Here is a 13,590-nt window from a genome sequence, read left to right as displayed (position 1 = left end):
CCAGAGTGCAGGTACAGGTTGAACCGGGCTGTGGGTAAGCACTGGAGATCTAGTGCCTACTACGCGCACCTCTCCCTTAGGCTCCTCGCACCTCTCCCTTAGGACATTCAAAAGCATTTCTCTGACTACGTTCCTCCATTGAGTCAAAACAAAATCTGATTCCAGGGGCACCATGAGCTGTTGCTATCGATAAGGTGTCTGATTCATCATTCATCATCAACTTTATGCACTTGGCCAGATGATTCTGCATCTTTGTTGCATTCTTCACATATGATTTGGCACAGTATTTGCAAATGTACTCAGCTTTTCCTTCTACATTAGCTGCAGTGAAATGTCTCCACGCATCAGATAGTGCCCATGGCATTTTCCTGTACAGTGATCCCTCGCCACTTCGCGGTTCACTTATCGCGGATTCGCTATTTCGCGGATTTTCATAATGCATTTTATTTATTTTTTTGGTGCATTGTGCTCTGCATTCTGATTCGCTAAAAACTCACTCCCGCTTCTTGTATCAAAACATGCTACGAATTGTGCTATCATTTTGTCGTCTCGTGCAGTTATGTGTACGTACATAAAACAGCTTGGCAAATTTACATTAAGTTGGCCAAATTATCTTGTAATTTCGAACATCTCCTAAACCCATAATGTCGACGAAACGCTCTGAAGAGCAGTGAAACGGCCTACACGTGAGTCACTGTATTTGAATACATGTAATAGTTGCTAATTGTAAAAAAAAAAAAAAAAATTCTATTTCGCGGATTTCACTTATCGCGGGTCATTTTCGGAACGTAACCCCCGCGATAAACGAGGGATTACTGTAAAGATTAGAAGGAGAAAAGATGAGGGGAAATGAGTAATAAAACCCAAACACAATTCCATGTACAGATACATTTTTAAGCAGTTGGATTAAACACCTCCTTTGTAAGATACATGTTTTTAAATGAACAGGTGAATTAACACTCATTAGTTAGCAGGCTCAAGCAAGCTAAAACCCACATGGTAGCAAAAACTAACTAGCAGAAATTGTTAACTGTCACGATCGTTTGAAGCATACTCGGACCAACGTGCAGCGTGATCTGGGTTCCACATCTTTATTTAGTGAAACACACAAAACAATAAAGAATAACGAATAACGAAACGTGACGACAATGGAGTGCTGACATACAACTACCCATAAACAATCTCCCAAAAAACACAGGTGGAAAAAAGGCTACCTAAATATGATCCCCCAATTAGAGACAACGATAGCCAGCTGCCTCTAATTGGGAATCATACCAAACACCAACATAGAAAACACAACTAGAACCCCACATAGAAAATCTAAACTAGACTAACCCCCAGTCAGGCCCTGACCTACTCTACCATAGAAAATAAGGGCTCTCTATGGTCAGGGCGTGACATTAACTTCTTATGGCTGCAAGGGGCAGTATTGAGTAGCCAGTTAAATCGTGCCCATTTCAAACGGCCTCGTACTCAATTCTTGCTCGTACAATATGCATATTATTATTACTATTGGATAGAAAACACTCTCTAGTTTCTAAGTGAAACAGAACTCCTTCTGCAGCACATTTCCTGACCAGGAAGTGGAATGTCAGAAATCGATGCTGTGTTCAACCTCATGCCTATACATGGGCAATGAACGTAAGAGTCTACGTACACTTCATCACCTTCCCCTGGTTGTCAAGAGGCGGTGAGAGAAGAAATTTCGTGTCTATCTTGGTCTGAGGTGGAATTAAAGCTCTTTGTATGACGTGACCGTCCATTTCCTGTTTCTGGAGCGCGCGAAAGAGGACATGGATTTGCCTTCTGTTTAGATTTTATTTGATACATGTGACCATATCATCGTAAAGTATGTTTTTTCAATATAGTTTAATCAGATTATTTAAATTTTTTCGGGAGTTTTGCCGTGTTCTGTTCTCTGACTTTGTTGACGTTGGAGAGATCTGTGCCACTTGGCAAGTGCCCATGCTAAATCAAGAGGGAAATTTGCCGTTCCAGATCCAAACAACGACTGTTCTGGACAAAGGACACCTTGTCCAACATTCTGACGGAAGATCACCAAAAGTAAGAAACATTTTATGATGCTATTTCTAATATCTGTCGTGTATGTGAACTGGTCGTTGGCGCCCAAGTGTTTCTTGCTATTGTGGCTACGCTAATATAACGCTATATTGTGTTTTCGCTGTAAAACACTTGATAAATCGGAAATATTGTCTGGAATCACAAGATGCCAGTCTTTCAATTGCTGTACACTATGTATTTTTCAGAAATGTTTTATGATGAATATTTAGTTATTTGCCGTTGGTGTCTGTAATTTTTCTGTCTGCTTTCGGTGCAATTTCTGACTGTAGCTGCAATGTAAACTATGATTTATACCTGAAATATGCACATTTTTCGAAAAAAACATATGCTATACAATAAATATGTTATCAGACTGTCATCTGATGAGGTTTGTTCTTGGTTAGTGGCTATTTATATCTTTATTTGGCCGAATTTGTGATAGCTTCTGATGGAGTCAAAAACTGATGGAGTAATAAAAGTGGAGTCTTTTGCTAACGTGGTTAGCTAATAGATTTACATATTTTGGCTTCCCTGTAAAACATTTAAAAAATCGGACATGTTGGCTGGATTCACGAGATGTGTACCTTTCATATGCTGTATTGGACTTGTTAATGTGTGAAAGTTAAATATTTAAAAAAAATATATTTTGAATTTCGCGCCCTGCACTTGAAGTGGCTGTTGTCATAAATGTACCGACGTCGGGCTTGCACGCCAAAAATTGTTAACAAGTTTGAAATGATTTAAACACACTTTGCTGTAGGCTACTATTTACTAGTTAAAAAACAATCATGTATGTGATAAAATATTTTCACCCCACCCAGTATTGTAATCAAAACTTACCAGAAAGCATGTAGTCCTTGGCACAGACAGTGTAGTAGTGTGAGCTCAATAGCATCTCATTAGTGTGCAAGATCTTGAGAATCAGCTGTACATGTGATGGAAGACTGCACTGTGCATGCAGAGGGTTGCAATTCCATTGAATTGTGGATAGTTTAACCAAAATATGCCACAAGACCTAGACTTGCCTTGTGTGTATCCCACTAAAAAGGTTAATTGTTATAAGCTAATTTATAATTCTTCAAATTCCCGGGCTTAACTTCCCATGTATAATTTCAGGAAAAATTCAGGAAATTTACCAGAAAGTTTCCGACCCTTTGTCTAGTTTGGATGTCTTATTCACTGGATTTGAACATGCAGGTATAGTAATATACAGTACCTTGTCTTTTTTGATAAGGGCCTCAGATTCCAATTTGTTACGCAACTTAGTTTCTCCTGGACTCGATTTGATATTGTATGAGCAATTGTCGATTTGATTAGCCAGGATGGAAAGCAAGCAATGTCTCATCTTTCATTGCTCGTTCCCTGTGCTTGGCTTGAACAAGCGGACCGGACAGTTCTTCAGAAGTAACAAATGGTTACAAACTGCTTCTCCTTCGGTGGATCAGATTTCCAAGACTTCAGATCTAGGACACTTGAAGTCATCAAAGTGGAACAAGGCCTTTGTCAATTTACTCTTCAGAGTCTTTTTGCCATGGTTTCCTTGCTCAGAAAATGAACAGAGCTTTGCTTTTGCTTACTTTAAAAGTATGTCCATGCGGTTTTTCTCCAATGGAGCCTTCCTCTCTGCAAGCACGAGAAAGTGCTGAGACTGTTACACTTGGATACAAAGCCATAAGAACTGATTCTGTTTGGTCAGTAAAGATGTCCATGGGGATGGAACATACGATTTCTTTTTGTCATGATTGTTTGCGGAACAATGCAGCCAAGCGTTGTGGACAACAAGCCTCAGGCCGCATTCCGCTGGAGGAAACAAAGGCGACACATTCCACAGTCTAATTGAGCACCCTCAGATGACCCCGCTGTTTTGAAACGTTTGGTCCAGAATTTACCAGCAACTTCACTGTGTGGGGACACTGGCTGTGACCTTGATCGCTTGGTCAGAATGACTCTTCATTACTTAGTTTCTATCTAGGTTTCTGTCTAAATGAGAGGTAATTATAGGCCATTTGTAATATGGATCCATTTATCGAACAAGGCTAAAAGGGCTTTTGAACTGGATTGAAAGGTTTTCAACTTTGAACTAGACTAAAGGGTCAATTAGACTTTGGGGTCAAACTCTCCTGGGCGCTTGACCCCAAGGCCATTTTTACTCAGGGAGCTGTGTGTTTATTCAATTGAACCTGTCACAGTACAGTAAAGCTCCAGTCTAAGGACCCTCCCTTGGTGTGCTAGGAACTAATTCAGCTTTTACTGCCATGTTAGACTATAGCTTCCTGATACAAGTCCCAGAGGGGCTATATTAGCCAGGACGGGCCTGCTTTAGCGATCAGCCCCTCAGCCAGAAAACTCTATGATGAGGTAAGCCTGGGTGTGGTGGTGGGCCAAAGGCTTGCGCGAGTTCTACCAGCTTCCTTTCGTCCTTAGCGGGTCTCTGTGTTGTCTGTGTGTCTAGGCAGCTCGTATGAGACAAGCAGACGTGCAGGAATTACAGGGTCTTTAACAATTACAGTGGCTGCCAAAGAGGGGCCAGGCAAGGAGAAAAACAGGGCCCCTCAATATTCTGAGCCCAGACGTCCAATTGGCCAATCGCAGGCGGCGTTATAGCCAGCCTCCAGACCAGGTAGACGTAATGCAGGTTTATGGACGTAACCTCAAGGGCAGTGCATTTTGTGGCTGTGGCTCGAGGCGCTTGTATTGAGCTCGGTTGGTTATTTACTTCGTAGTTGTACGTGAAGCCGTGTATCGTCGTCATATTTCGAGCTTCCCAGTTTCCTTCAAAAGAATGAGTCTTTAGTGAAACACAACTGCTGTGGGTCAGTTTGCCTGAAACCGACTGCTTGAATGAGTGTGTGCAGTTTTGTCCCTCTGCTACAGTACATTGCAGCTCTTTCTGTGTAGTAAAAATAACCAGATGTCATACTGTATCCCCAGCCCTGTTCAGTTGAGGAAACACAGCTATCTGCCGATGCCCTCTACGCCTCGAGTCCACATCGGGTGAATCAGTGGACACCAGGTTGACATAAGCCATTATTCAAGCCTTGTAGACATTGCCGTTATCCTCAATTTTAGCTGGGAAATATATCATGCGTTGATATATCAAGGTCATCGTCACTAGAGTGAAATATTCTGCTGTATTCAGCACATCTAGGCTGATACTTTACTTTTGAGTCTGACACTGTATTAGTCTACATTGCACTGTATTATTATACACTGAAAACTATACAGCAATTAAAAATGACGCTCATAATTTGGACCATATGCTTTCTGACAGGTTAATGTTTGGACGATTGGACCTCACACGGTGACACAGACCTCCCAAAAGAATGTCGTCTCTCATCACTTTTGTAGTCAATGGGCAGACAATGCCGGGTTCACAATTCTCACCCACCGTATGAATAGTAGTAGTGAATGGCCCCAACGTCAGCACACTAGCCAGATCTGTAACACACACACACACACACACACACACACACACACACACACACACACACACACACACACACACACACACACACACACACACACACACACACACACACACACACACACCAGGTGGTAGGGCTTGTTTTACCCACCACCCAACACAGATCAACATTTTGGCCTACTCACTGACATACAGCAGTCCATTTATTTTGTACACCGTCCAAGTCCAAATGAGCCAAAGAACTGACAGAAATGCACACCCCAGCCAGCAAGCCAGTTGTTGTATATCCCCATTCCCCACACTTTGTCCACAGCTGTACTAATAAATGTAACTGGACCAGTCAGGGAATTTAATCCCGTAATTGTTTTGGCTTCCAAATGAACGATCCGAAGAGGTCTACTTTTTAAATGGCTATTCTTTGCTATGTGAAAATGAATGACTTTTAACTTTGTCTTGCACTTACAAGTCTGACAGCGGGGAGGTTAGAGGGGGTTTTTGAGTGAGGAGAGATTATTTAAGTAACTACTGCTGATATTTGAGCAAAACGGTTGTAATTAGTTTGGTACTGTGTGTGTGTGTGTGTGTGTGTGTGTGTGTATGTGTGTGTGTGTGTGTGTGTGTGTGTGTGTGTGTGTGTGTGTGTGTGTGTGTGTGTGTGTGTGTGTGTGTGTGTGTGTGTGTGTGTGTGTGTGTGTGTGTTCCTGTCTTGTAAACATTGTGTTTGGCAGGATTTGGATGTGTGTGAGGAGGATGTCCTTCTGTACACATAACCTTCCAGGTTAGAGGTCAAGGAACCTTGAAGGGTCAAGAGGTGAAAAGGTACTCTAACTTGCTGAGGTTTCCATCGTAAGTTGTATTCGCTAGTGTGCTGACATTAGACAATGCTTTCTCTAAGTGTTACTCTGCTTGAAACCTGATACCAGTCCGAAGTATATAAGCATACTGTCATCTTTGGATGCTACAAAAATGTGTTTCAGTTAAGACTGAAAATAACAAATGTACATTTGAACAATACAGCCTAGCCTATACATCCAAATCTCCTATTTGGATGTATAGGCTAGGTTAGGCCTAGCCTATACAGTGACAAATGTAGACTTAGTCCAGCAATAGCATGCAAACGTATAGCTTACCCCCACCAAGAGACCACTGAACCACTAGTAGAGATTAATCTCTTATGTCACAACCAATTAGTGGCCTGGAGCAGCCCCAGAGAGCGATTTTGTGGGGATGATGGCAGCTTATGTCAAGCTTGTTAGCGTACCGCTTGTCAGCTAGCGCTGTGAACTAGCAAGCGTTACCGAATACACTCAGTTCCTCGTTCTCTTCCTCTTCTCTCTGGCGGTTTTATCTGGAGGTTTGTGGAGGAAAAGCTTTAAGCGCCAGGAACAAAGGTTATTGTGTTGTTTTTCCCCGCAGAGGGGTTTTTGGTTAGTGGACGATGATGTACAGTTTGACGTGGGATGTTTACTGTACACTCCCTTTAATCCGCTTCGGCCGGGCCGTGCTTCTTCATGTGCTACTGAAGCAGCTAAATGTTTTTAAAAAACATAGCATTTTCTAGTTATTTATCTTCAACTAAGGAAAGACTGGTGTTTTTGAAAGAGAAAAGGCGGTGGTACACTGAGAAAGAGGAAAAGGAATAGCTGTTGCACATGACTTCTGACTGACACCACAGCACCGAAAAGGTTGAAGTAGCAATGAGGAATACGAACAAGGGAACTGACGCCATCTTTGTTTATTCTTTTTGATCGACAGGCGGTCACAGGCAGATGCTTCGGTGACAAGGACTTCAGGGGAGGCCTGGAGAATGGGATCCTGCTGTGCGAGTAAGTGCCCCCCCGTCTTTTGCAACTCCTTCACGTTACTGTAGGATACGTTTCCTCAGATACGTTTCCCCCTGTGGCCCGGCACAATAAGTGTTGCATTTCTAGGGCAATTTTTCTAAGTGCTCAAAGGACTTTATGCACAGATTATACTGTACAGTAGTAGCCTGGCATGCCACCACCGCGTGGTGCAGTAGTGAGGGAAATAAATGACACGCTCAACTGGGGCAATCAAATCAAATCAAATGGTGTTTGCCACATGCGTCAAATTAAACAGGTGTAGACCCTACAGTGAAACGTGTACCTACAAGCCCTTAACCAACAATGCCGTTTTAAGAAAATACCACAAAAAAAAGAGATCAGTATAACAAATAACGTTAATTAAAGAGCAGCAGTAAATAACAGAGTTTGACTTTGTTGGCCAGGCTAACTGTACATTACGTGCACATTTTATAATATTGGCTATATATGTTAGGGCTATCGACCGACAGTTTGAGTTGAGTGACTTGGGCTTAACACAGAATTTGTTACCCCAAAATATTTGAAATAAACCAAGTCAAAAGACATTGGTCCGGAGTTATTTAATCCCCATTGCATCTACTCAAAACATTTTATTAAGAGAGATACGGTAAATCAACAAATAAATAACTACAGTAAACTACTCGTTGAGTCCTCAACCCTTTTCCCGTAGTGTATAAATCACATGCATCCTCCCACCCAGCCTGTGATAAAAGTGTCAGCTACATACTTCACATTGTGCGAACACCTGTGTTATGGCTATAGTCTCTACCCCCCCCCCCCCCCCAACCCCCCCCTTCCCTTCAGACATGTTCCTCATCCTGTGGACATAACATACTTTACTTTACAGTCCCTGTCCTGTTCTTTTCAGCTGTGGAGTAAATCTAGGAGATTTATAGGTCTCGGCCTTCCCTCTGAGTTCCAGTGGTGTGGAGTCTGTTCGTGTAGTGCAATTCACAGACACCCGAGGGACATAGTACAACCCTTCTGGAGACTATGAAGGGGCTTGAGGTGCTTCCCTGCGGTCAACTCCAACAGATTGGTAATCTTAGGCGGGTGACAGGCAGTCTTCAAATGTGAATTGTGTGTCTCTGCCGTGCGTGTGTGTGTGTGTGTGTGTGTGTGTGTGTGTGTGTGTGTGTGTGTGTGTGTGTGTGTGTGTGTGTGTGTGTGTGTGTGTGTCTGTGTGTGTGTGTGTGTGTGTGTGTGTGTGTGTGTGTGTGTGTGTGTGTGTGTGTGTGTGTGTGTGTGTGTGTGTGTGTGTGTGTGTGTGTGTGTGTGTGTGTGTGTGTGTGTGTGTGCGTGCGTGCGTGTGTGTGTGCGGGATAACAGTAATTATCGAATTGATCATATTAAAAACATTGCACGCATTCGAGGCCAAATAAACATTTATTTTCATGGAGATCCATGCAGAACTGTGACACTGCCATTAGGGCTGGGCGATATGACGATATGTATCGTGTGACGATAGAAAAAAACGTCTATCGTTTCATATTATGCTCTATCGTTTATTTCGTTGTGTCGCAAATCGCACTCTTTACGGCAATACTTTTCGCCAGTTGGACGACGCTTTGCAGCACGTGTGGAAGGAAATCTGCAACACAAACATACATGGAGGAGAGTGAACGTGACACAGAGCACGGGAGACACGGAGCTCGTACCTAAAAGAGGGGCTACTTCGGTCACATGGACGTGGTTTGGCTATGAAAAGTCTGACAGGGACCAGAAAACCTTCCTCTGCCGCAGGCCGGTCAGGCTCAAACACCACGAGTCTCTTTTACCACCCACGCAAGAATCATGTGAAACAGTACGGAGAGAGTCTAGGGATGAGACCCCCCCCCCCCCCCCAAAAAAGATTTGTTTGTAGCACTTTGGTTGTTTTCATATAATGCTACAATTCAAACTTGAAGGAGTGTTTTGTTTACTTGTTATATTTGATAGATTTATTTGGGAGCCTTATTTTGCTGCTATAGTTGAAACTTGAAAGTGTTCCATGTTTACATTTGGTATAAACCAATATTTGTTAGGCCTGTATTCATTTGTTTGCTTCTACAATTCAAAACAGTTCTACTATTAAAGAGCATGTTTGGTTGGGATATTTTAGACCATATTCACATTTTAGGCCTATTTGTTTTGTTTGCAGCTATGGGTGAAGTATTTTCTATTTACCTTTTTTAGATTTTATTACATTCATATTTTATATTTTGTTACATGCTTAATTGAAAATGTGCACAAAGGTTCTAAATTAAAGGAGAAATAATCAAATGTGAGTAAGTACCTTTTATTTGTTGAGTATAATTCAAAATGTAATAAGAAATAGGCCTTTACATGTGGTCATTTTATATAAACTATTTATTCATTGAATTTACGGAAAATGTGCTGTATCGTGATATGTATCGTTATCGGGATATGAAATTACCTATATCGGGATATGAGGTTATGGTCATATCGCCCAGCCCTACAGCCATTGAATAATCAGCTTTTATCTTACCATATTATCAATAACCCCTATCACAGAAAAATACTATTTCTCCCGTTTCTCGAGCGTAAAACCCCTTTGTCAACAACCAGAGGCTCCCTTACAACCATACACCTAGTCCTTTCCATATCTCGCCATCAGCAGCCATCCATCTACAACTCAACCTCTCCACTTTTCCACTCAGCGTTTGAGGTAGAATCACATTGCCATCCAGGTGTATCATAACATAACCTTAGAGATTGTTATCACGAGACGATTATTGGCTCTGGCTTTGATGACGAACAAAGGATGAACTTTGAAGTACATTCCTCATGTGGAACAGCAATAACAGAACTCAGGAGCAGGTCCGGGATCAGATAATACGAGGAAAAGTGGAGAATCTTGTAGTGTATTCCACAATAACAGGATGTACTGTAGTAACAGGTCTGGAATCAGATAGGGGGAACTCTTGTACATTCCTCAGGTGGAACATCAACAACTGGACTTAGGAACAGACCTAGGATCAGATAAGACGAGAACATGCCTTCTGAATTGTTCTAAAAAAACATTGCACCTCGGGAGGAAGTTGGAGAATGTCCCCTGTGGACCTTGTGCACTCTCTAAACAAGGGAAGGGTTGGACCGCAAGGAAATTATCTGTTTGGCTTTGACACCCTCACCTCAATTTTTTTTCTCATGTTTTGTTTTTGAGTAGGTCGCCTTCAGTAGAGAGGGGTGGTGGATAGACTTCAAAAGGGGGGTCCCATGTCTTCCCATGTCTTTGAAAGATGTCGTGGTTCATAGAAGTGTGTGTGTACAGTAATGTATTATAGCCACAGTACTCTGTCTGTGTGTGTTTTTGTAATGTGTTGTGATCCATGACCTGACAACATTATCCCAACCACTCATGCCCACTTCCTCAGGAACAACACATGACTGGATACACTAGAGGCACACTGAGATGGAGTATGATCGTGCACCACGTGTTTGCATTTGTTTGTGTGTGTGTGTGTGTGTGTGTGTGTGTGTGTGTGTGTGTGTATGCCTGTGTGTTTGTGGGTGTATTAAAGTCTCAAGGCCTTTCTGTGTGTCCTTGAGTCCTTCCAACTGATTTAGAGCCAGTGTCACCACTAACCTGCCAACACAGCCACATAGGATTCCTTCTTTCATTTACTCTTTCTTTTTTTAACTTGTCTTTTCATGACCTGATGAAGATCCAACTTGGATTGAAACGTTGTCTTTTGTGCATCTGATTCTGTCCTGCACCTGATTGGATATTATATATTACTTTTTTTATGTTTTTTTAAGTTGGGTGTACATTTCGTTTTTTTTTTTAAAGATGTTATCTATATTCCATGGATAAAGCTGTAGAAATGTTATCTCTACCTATCTTTTCTCTCTCTCCTCCCCTCAGGTTGCTGAGCTCCATCAAACCTAGCGTGGTGAAGAAAATCAACAGATTACCCACTCCCATCGCTGGCCTGGTGAGTTCTCTCCTTCTACCATCCAGCCATTCCTCTCCCCTTCTATCTTCCTCTCCTTCCATTCTTCTCCTCCCTCTAATGACTCCCCCTCTCCTCCCTTCCTCTCTTTTCAACCACCTATCCCCCCTTTCCTCCCTACATTTACTTTCCCTATCCTCCAAGTCCTCCTCCCTCCATCCATCTCCCCCTTCCTCTCACTATACCTATATTCCTTTCGGAATATAGTACAGTCTGTTCTGCACATTAAGTTATGCACAGATATACAGTACAGAGGTAACGCATCAATTCCCAGGCTGTAAGAAGACTCAAGCTCTGTCTGTCAAACAGCTGGGAACAAAGGTGTAAACATCACAGCAGTATTCAATTAGCAACTCTGTGTGTGTCTGTGTTAATGTGTGTGTGTGTTTTAGTGTGTGTTTTAGTGTTAGTAAATGCATGTGCGTGTGTATGTTTGTGTGTGTCTATGTTTCTTAGTTTGCATGTGTGTGTGCGTTCATGCATACGCATGTGTTTGTTTGTGTACCCTAGGCCTTTACGTATGGTGCCATTTCACATCTTGAGGCCACGTCGTTGGCGTTGGCCTGTATCTTCAACTGTGTCTGAACTGTGTTCAGCCTCAGAGTGTACATATTATTGTACTCCACATACCAGGAGACAGAAGGGGTGTACCCCTCCAACCAAAAGGATATAAAAGAGTCTCCCCGCAACTAATTGCAGCATGTCTTTCAAGAATCTTGTGGAAATACATCCAGCTCCTCATTTCACTGTCGGATGTGTAGAGTTGGATATCAAAGGAGAGGAAAGGAATGAAACTTCAAGAGATCTGCCTCATTTTTTATTTTTTATGTAGTGCGTTAGAGTTGGTCTCTCCTACGCCAAAGCCTTTCACATCTCTTTTTTGCACTCTTGTTCTCTTCTCTTAATGATTCTTCAGCGCTCTCTCTCTCTCTCTTTCCCTCTGTCTCTCTCTCTCTCTCTCTGTCTCTCTCTCTGTCTCTCTCTCTGTGTCTCTGTCTCTCTCTGTCTCTCTCTCTCGCTCTCGCTCTCTCTCTCGCTCTCTTCTCTCTCTCTTCTCTCTCTCTACTCTCTCTGTCTCTCTCTCTCTCTCTCTTCTCTCTCTCTTCTCTCTCTCCCTCTCTCTGTCTCTCTTTCTCTCTCTCCCTCTCTCTGTATCTCTCTCTCTCTTTCTCTCTCTCTATCTCTATCTCTATCTCTCTCTCTCTCTGTCTCTCTCTCTCTCTCTCTCTGTCTCTCTCTCTCTCTCTTCTCTCTCTCTTCTCTCTCTCTCTCTCTTCTCTCTCTCTTCTCTCTCTCTCTCTGTCTCTCTTTCTCTCTCTCTCTCTCTCTATCTCTCTATCTCTCTCTCTCTCTCAATCCTCTGGGGTGTTTTGGCTTGGTTTGGGTCTGCTTTGATTCGCTGAATGAAGACAACTGGTTAGCCAGGCTCAGATGTACTGGTGTAAAATGTAAAATGAGTGTGTGATTGCTGGCAATGCTGCGAGACGAGCCCCATTTCATGGTGTGAAATCATAACCACAATGTTATGACTTTCCACACTACCTCTGCTCGACACTTTGGTCTTGGTGAATTATTGCTACCAGGCAACAAATGTAACACTTTAGTAGCCCTTGTATATCTTGACTAGATTTGTCACTACTATGAGATTTTGGGCTTTTGTAAATTCGTCAAAGACTTGACCAAATGTGTCACTATTGTGAGATTTAGGCCTTTCATAATGAACCAAGGACTGGACTGGCATGAACTAGCACACACAGGGTTCCTTCAGGACCAAGGCTGAGGGGCAAACAACGAGGCCTCTTTGAGAGTTAATGGAGAAGCAGAGAGGTGAAAGGTCAGCCTGTGTACTTCCTTCCTTCCGTCTCATACAGTACAGTGGCTCTGGCCCTCTAATAGTTCCACCTCATGTTGTCTCAGAGGGCGTTGTTTGATATGCCCCCCCCCCCCCCCCCCCCCCATTCGCTCATGACATCAATGCAGTCCCTGTTGGTCTCCGGGAAAGCTTACCTAGAGTTTCTTGCTTAGTTCCCACTTGGCTTCGAATGGGCTTTGGTTGAGAGAAAGCAAGGGAGGTTATAGAGCAGTCGGTTTTATTGGCTAGCTTCTCTACGGGAAATCTAGGATCAGCTTTCCCACCCCAAATCCTAACCTTAACCATGAGTGGGGGAACATAGCATCTGAGGGAAACTCGTTGAGGTTGTTGTGGCTATAAGACAAAATGGCCTTGTGTTGTCTTTGACTGTGCTCGTGGTTGGTTAAGACTGAAGGGTAATGGAAAGAGTGCAGAAGGCATGAAGGACAGAGG

At 42.8% G+C, this 13,590-nt stretch overlaps 1 protein-coding gene across 8 annotated transcripts in view; it reads left to right on the top strand.

The window, feature by feature from the left end:
* Positions 1-13,590, top strand: part of LOC129827990 (LIM and calponin homology domains-containing protein 1-like) — a 164,612-nt gene that overhangs the window by 63,710 nt on the left and 87,312 nt on the right. For all 8 annotated transcript variants that reach the window (XM_055889368.1, XM_055889369.1, XM_055889364.1 and 5 more), the window contains exons 2-3: positions 7,241-7,311; positions 11,198-11,267. In XM_055889368.1, the coding sequence (XP_055745343.1) occupies positions 7,241-7,311; positions 11,198-11,267 (141 nt within the window). The remainder of the gene's footprint in view (positions 1-7,240; positions 7,312-11,197; positions 11,268-13,590) is intronic.

This window comes from Salvelinus fontinalis, chromosome 29 (genome assembly GCF_029448725.1).
Source record: "Salvelinus fontinalis isolate EN_2023a chromosome 29, ASM2944872v1, whole genome shotgun sequence".
NCBI classification, from domain to species: domain Eukaryota; kingdom Metazoa; phylum Chordata; class Actinopteri; order Salmoniformes; family Salmonidae; genus Salvelinus; species Salvelinus fontinalis.
Note: the sequence above shows the minus strand (reverse complement) of the source record. Positions and strands in the feature narration are given on the sequence as shown.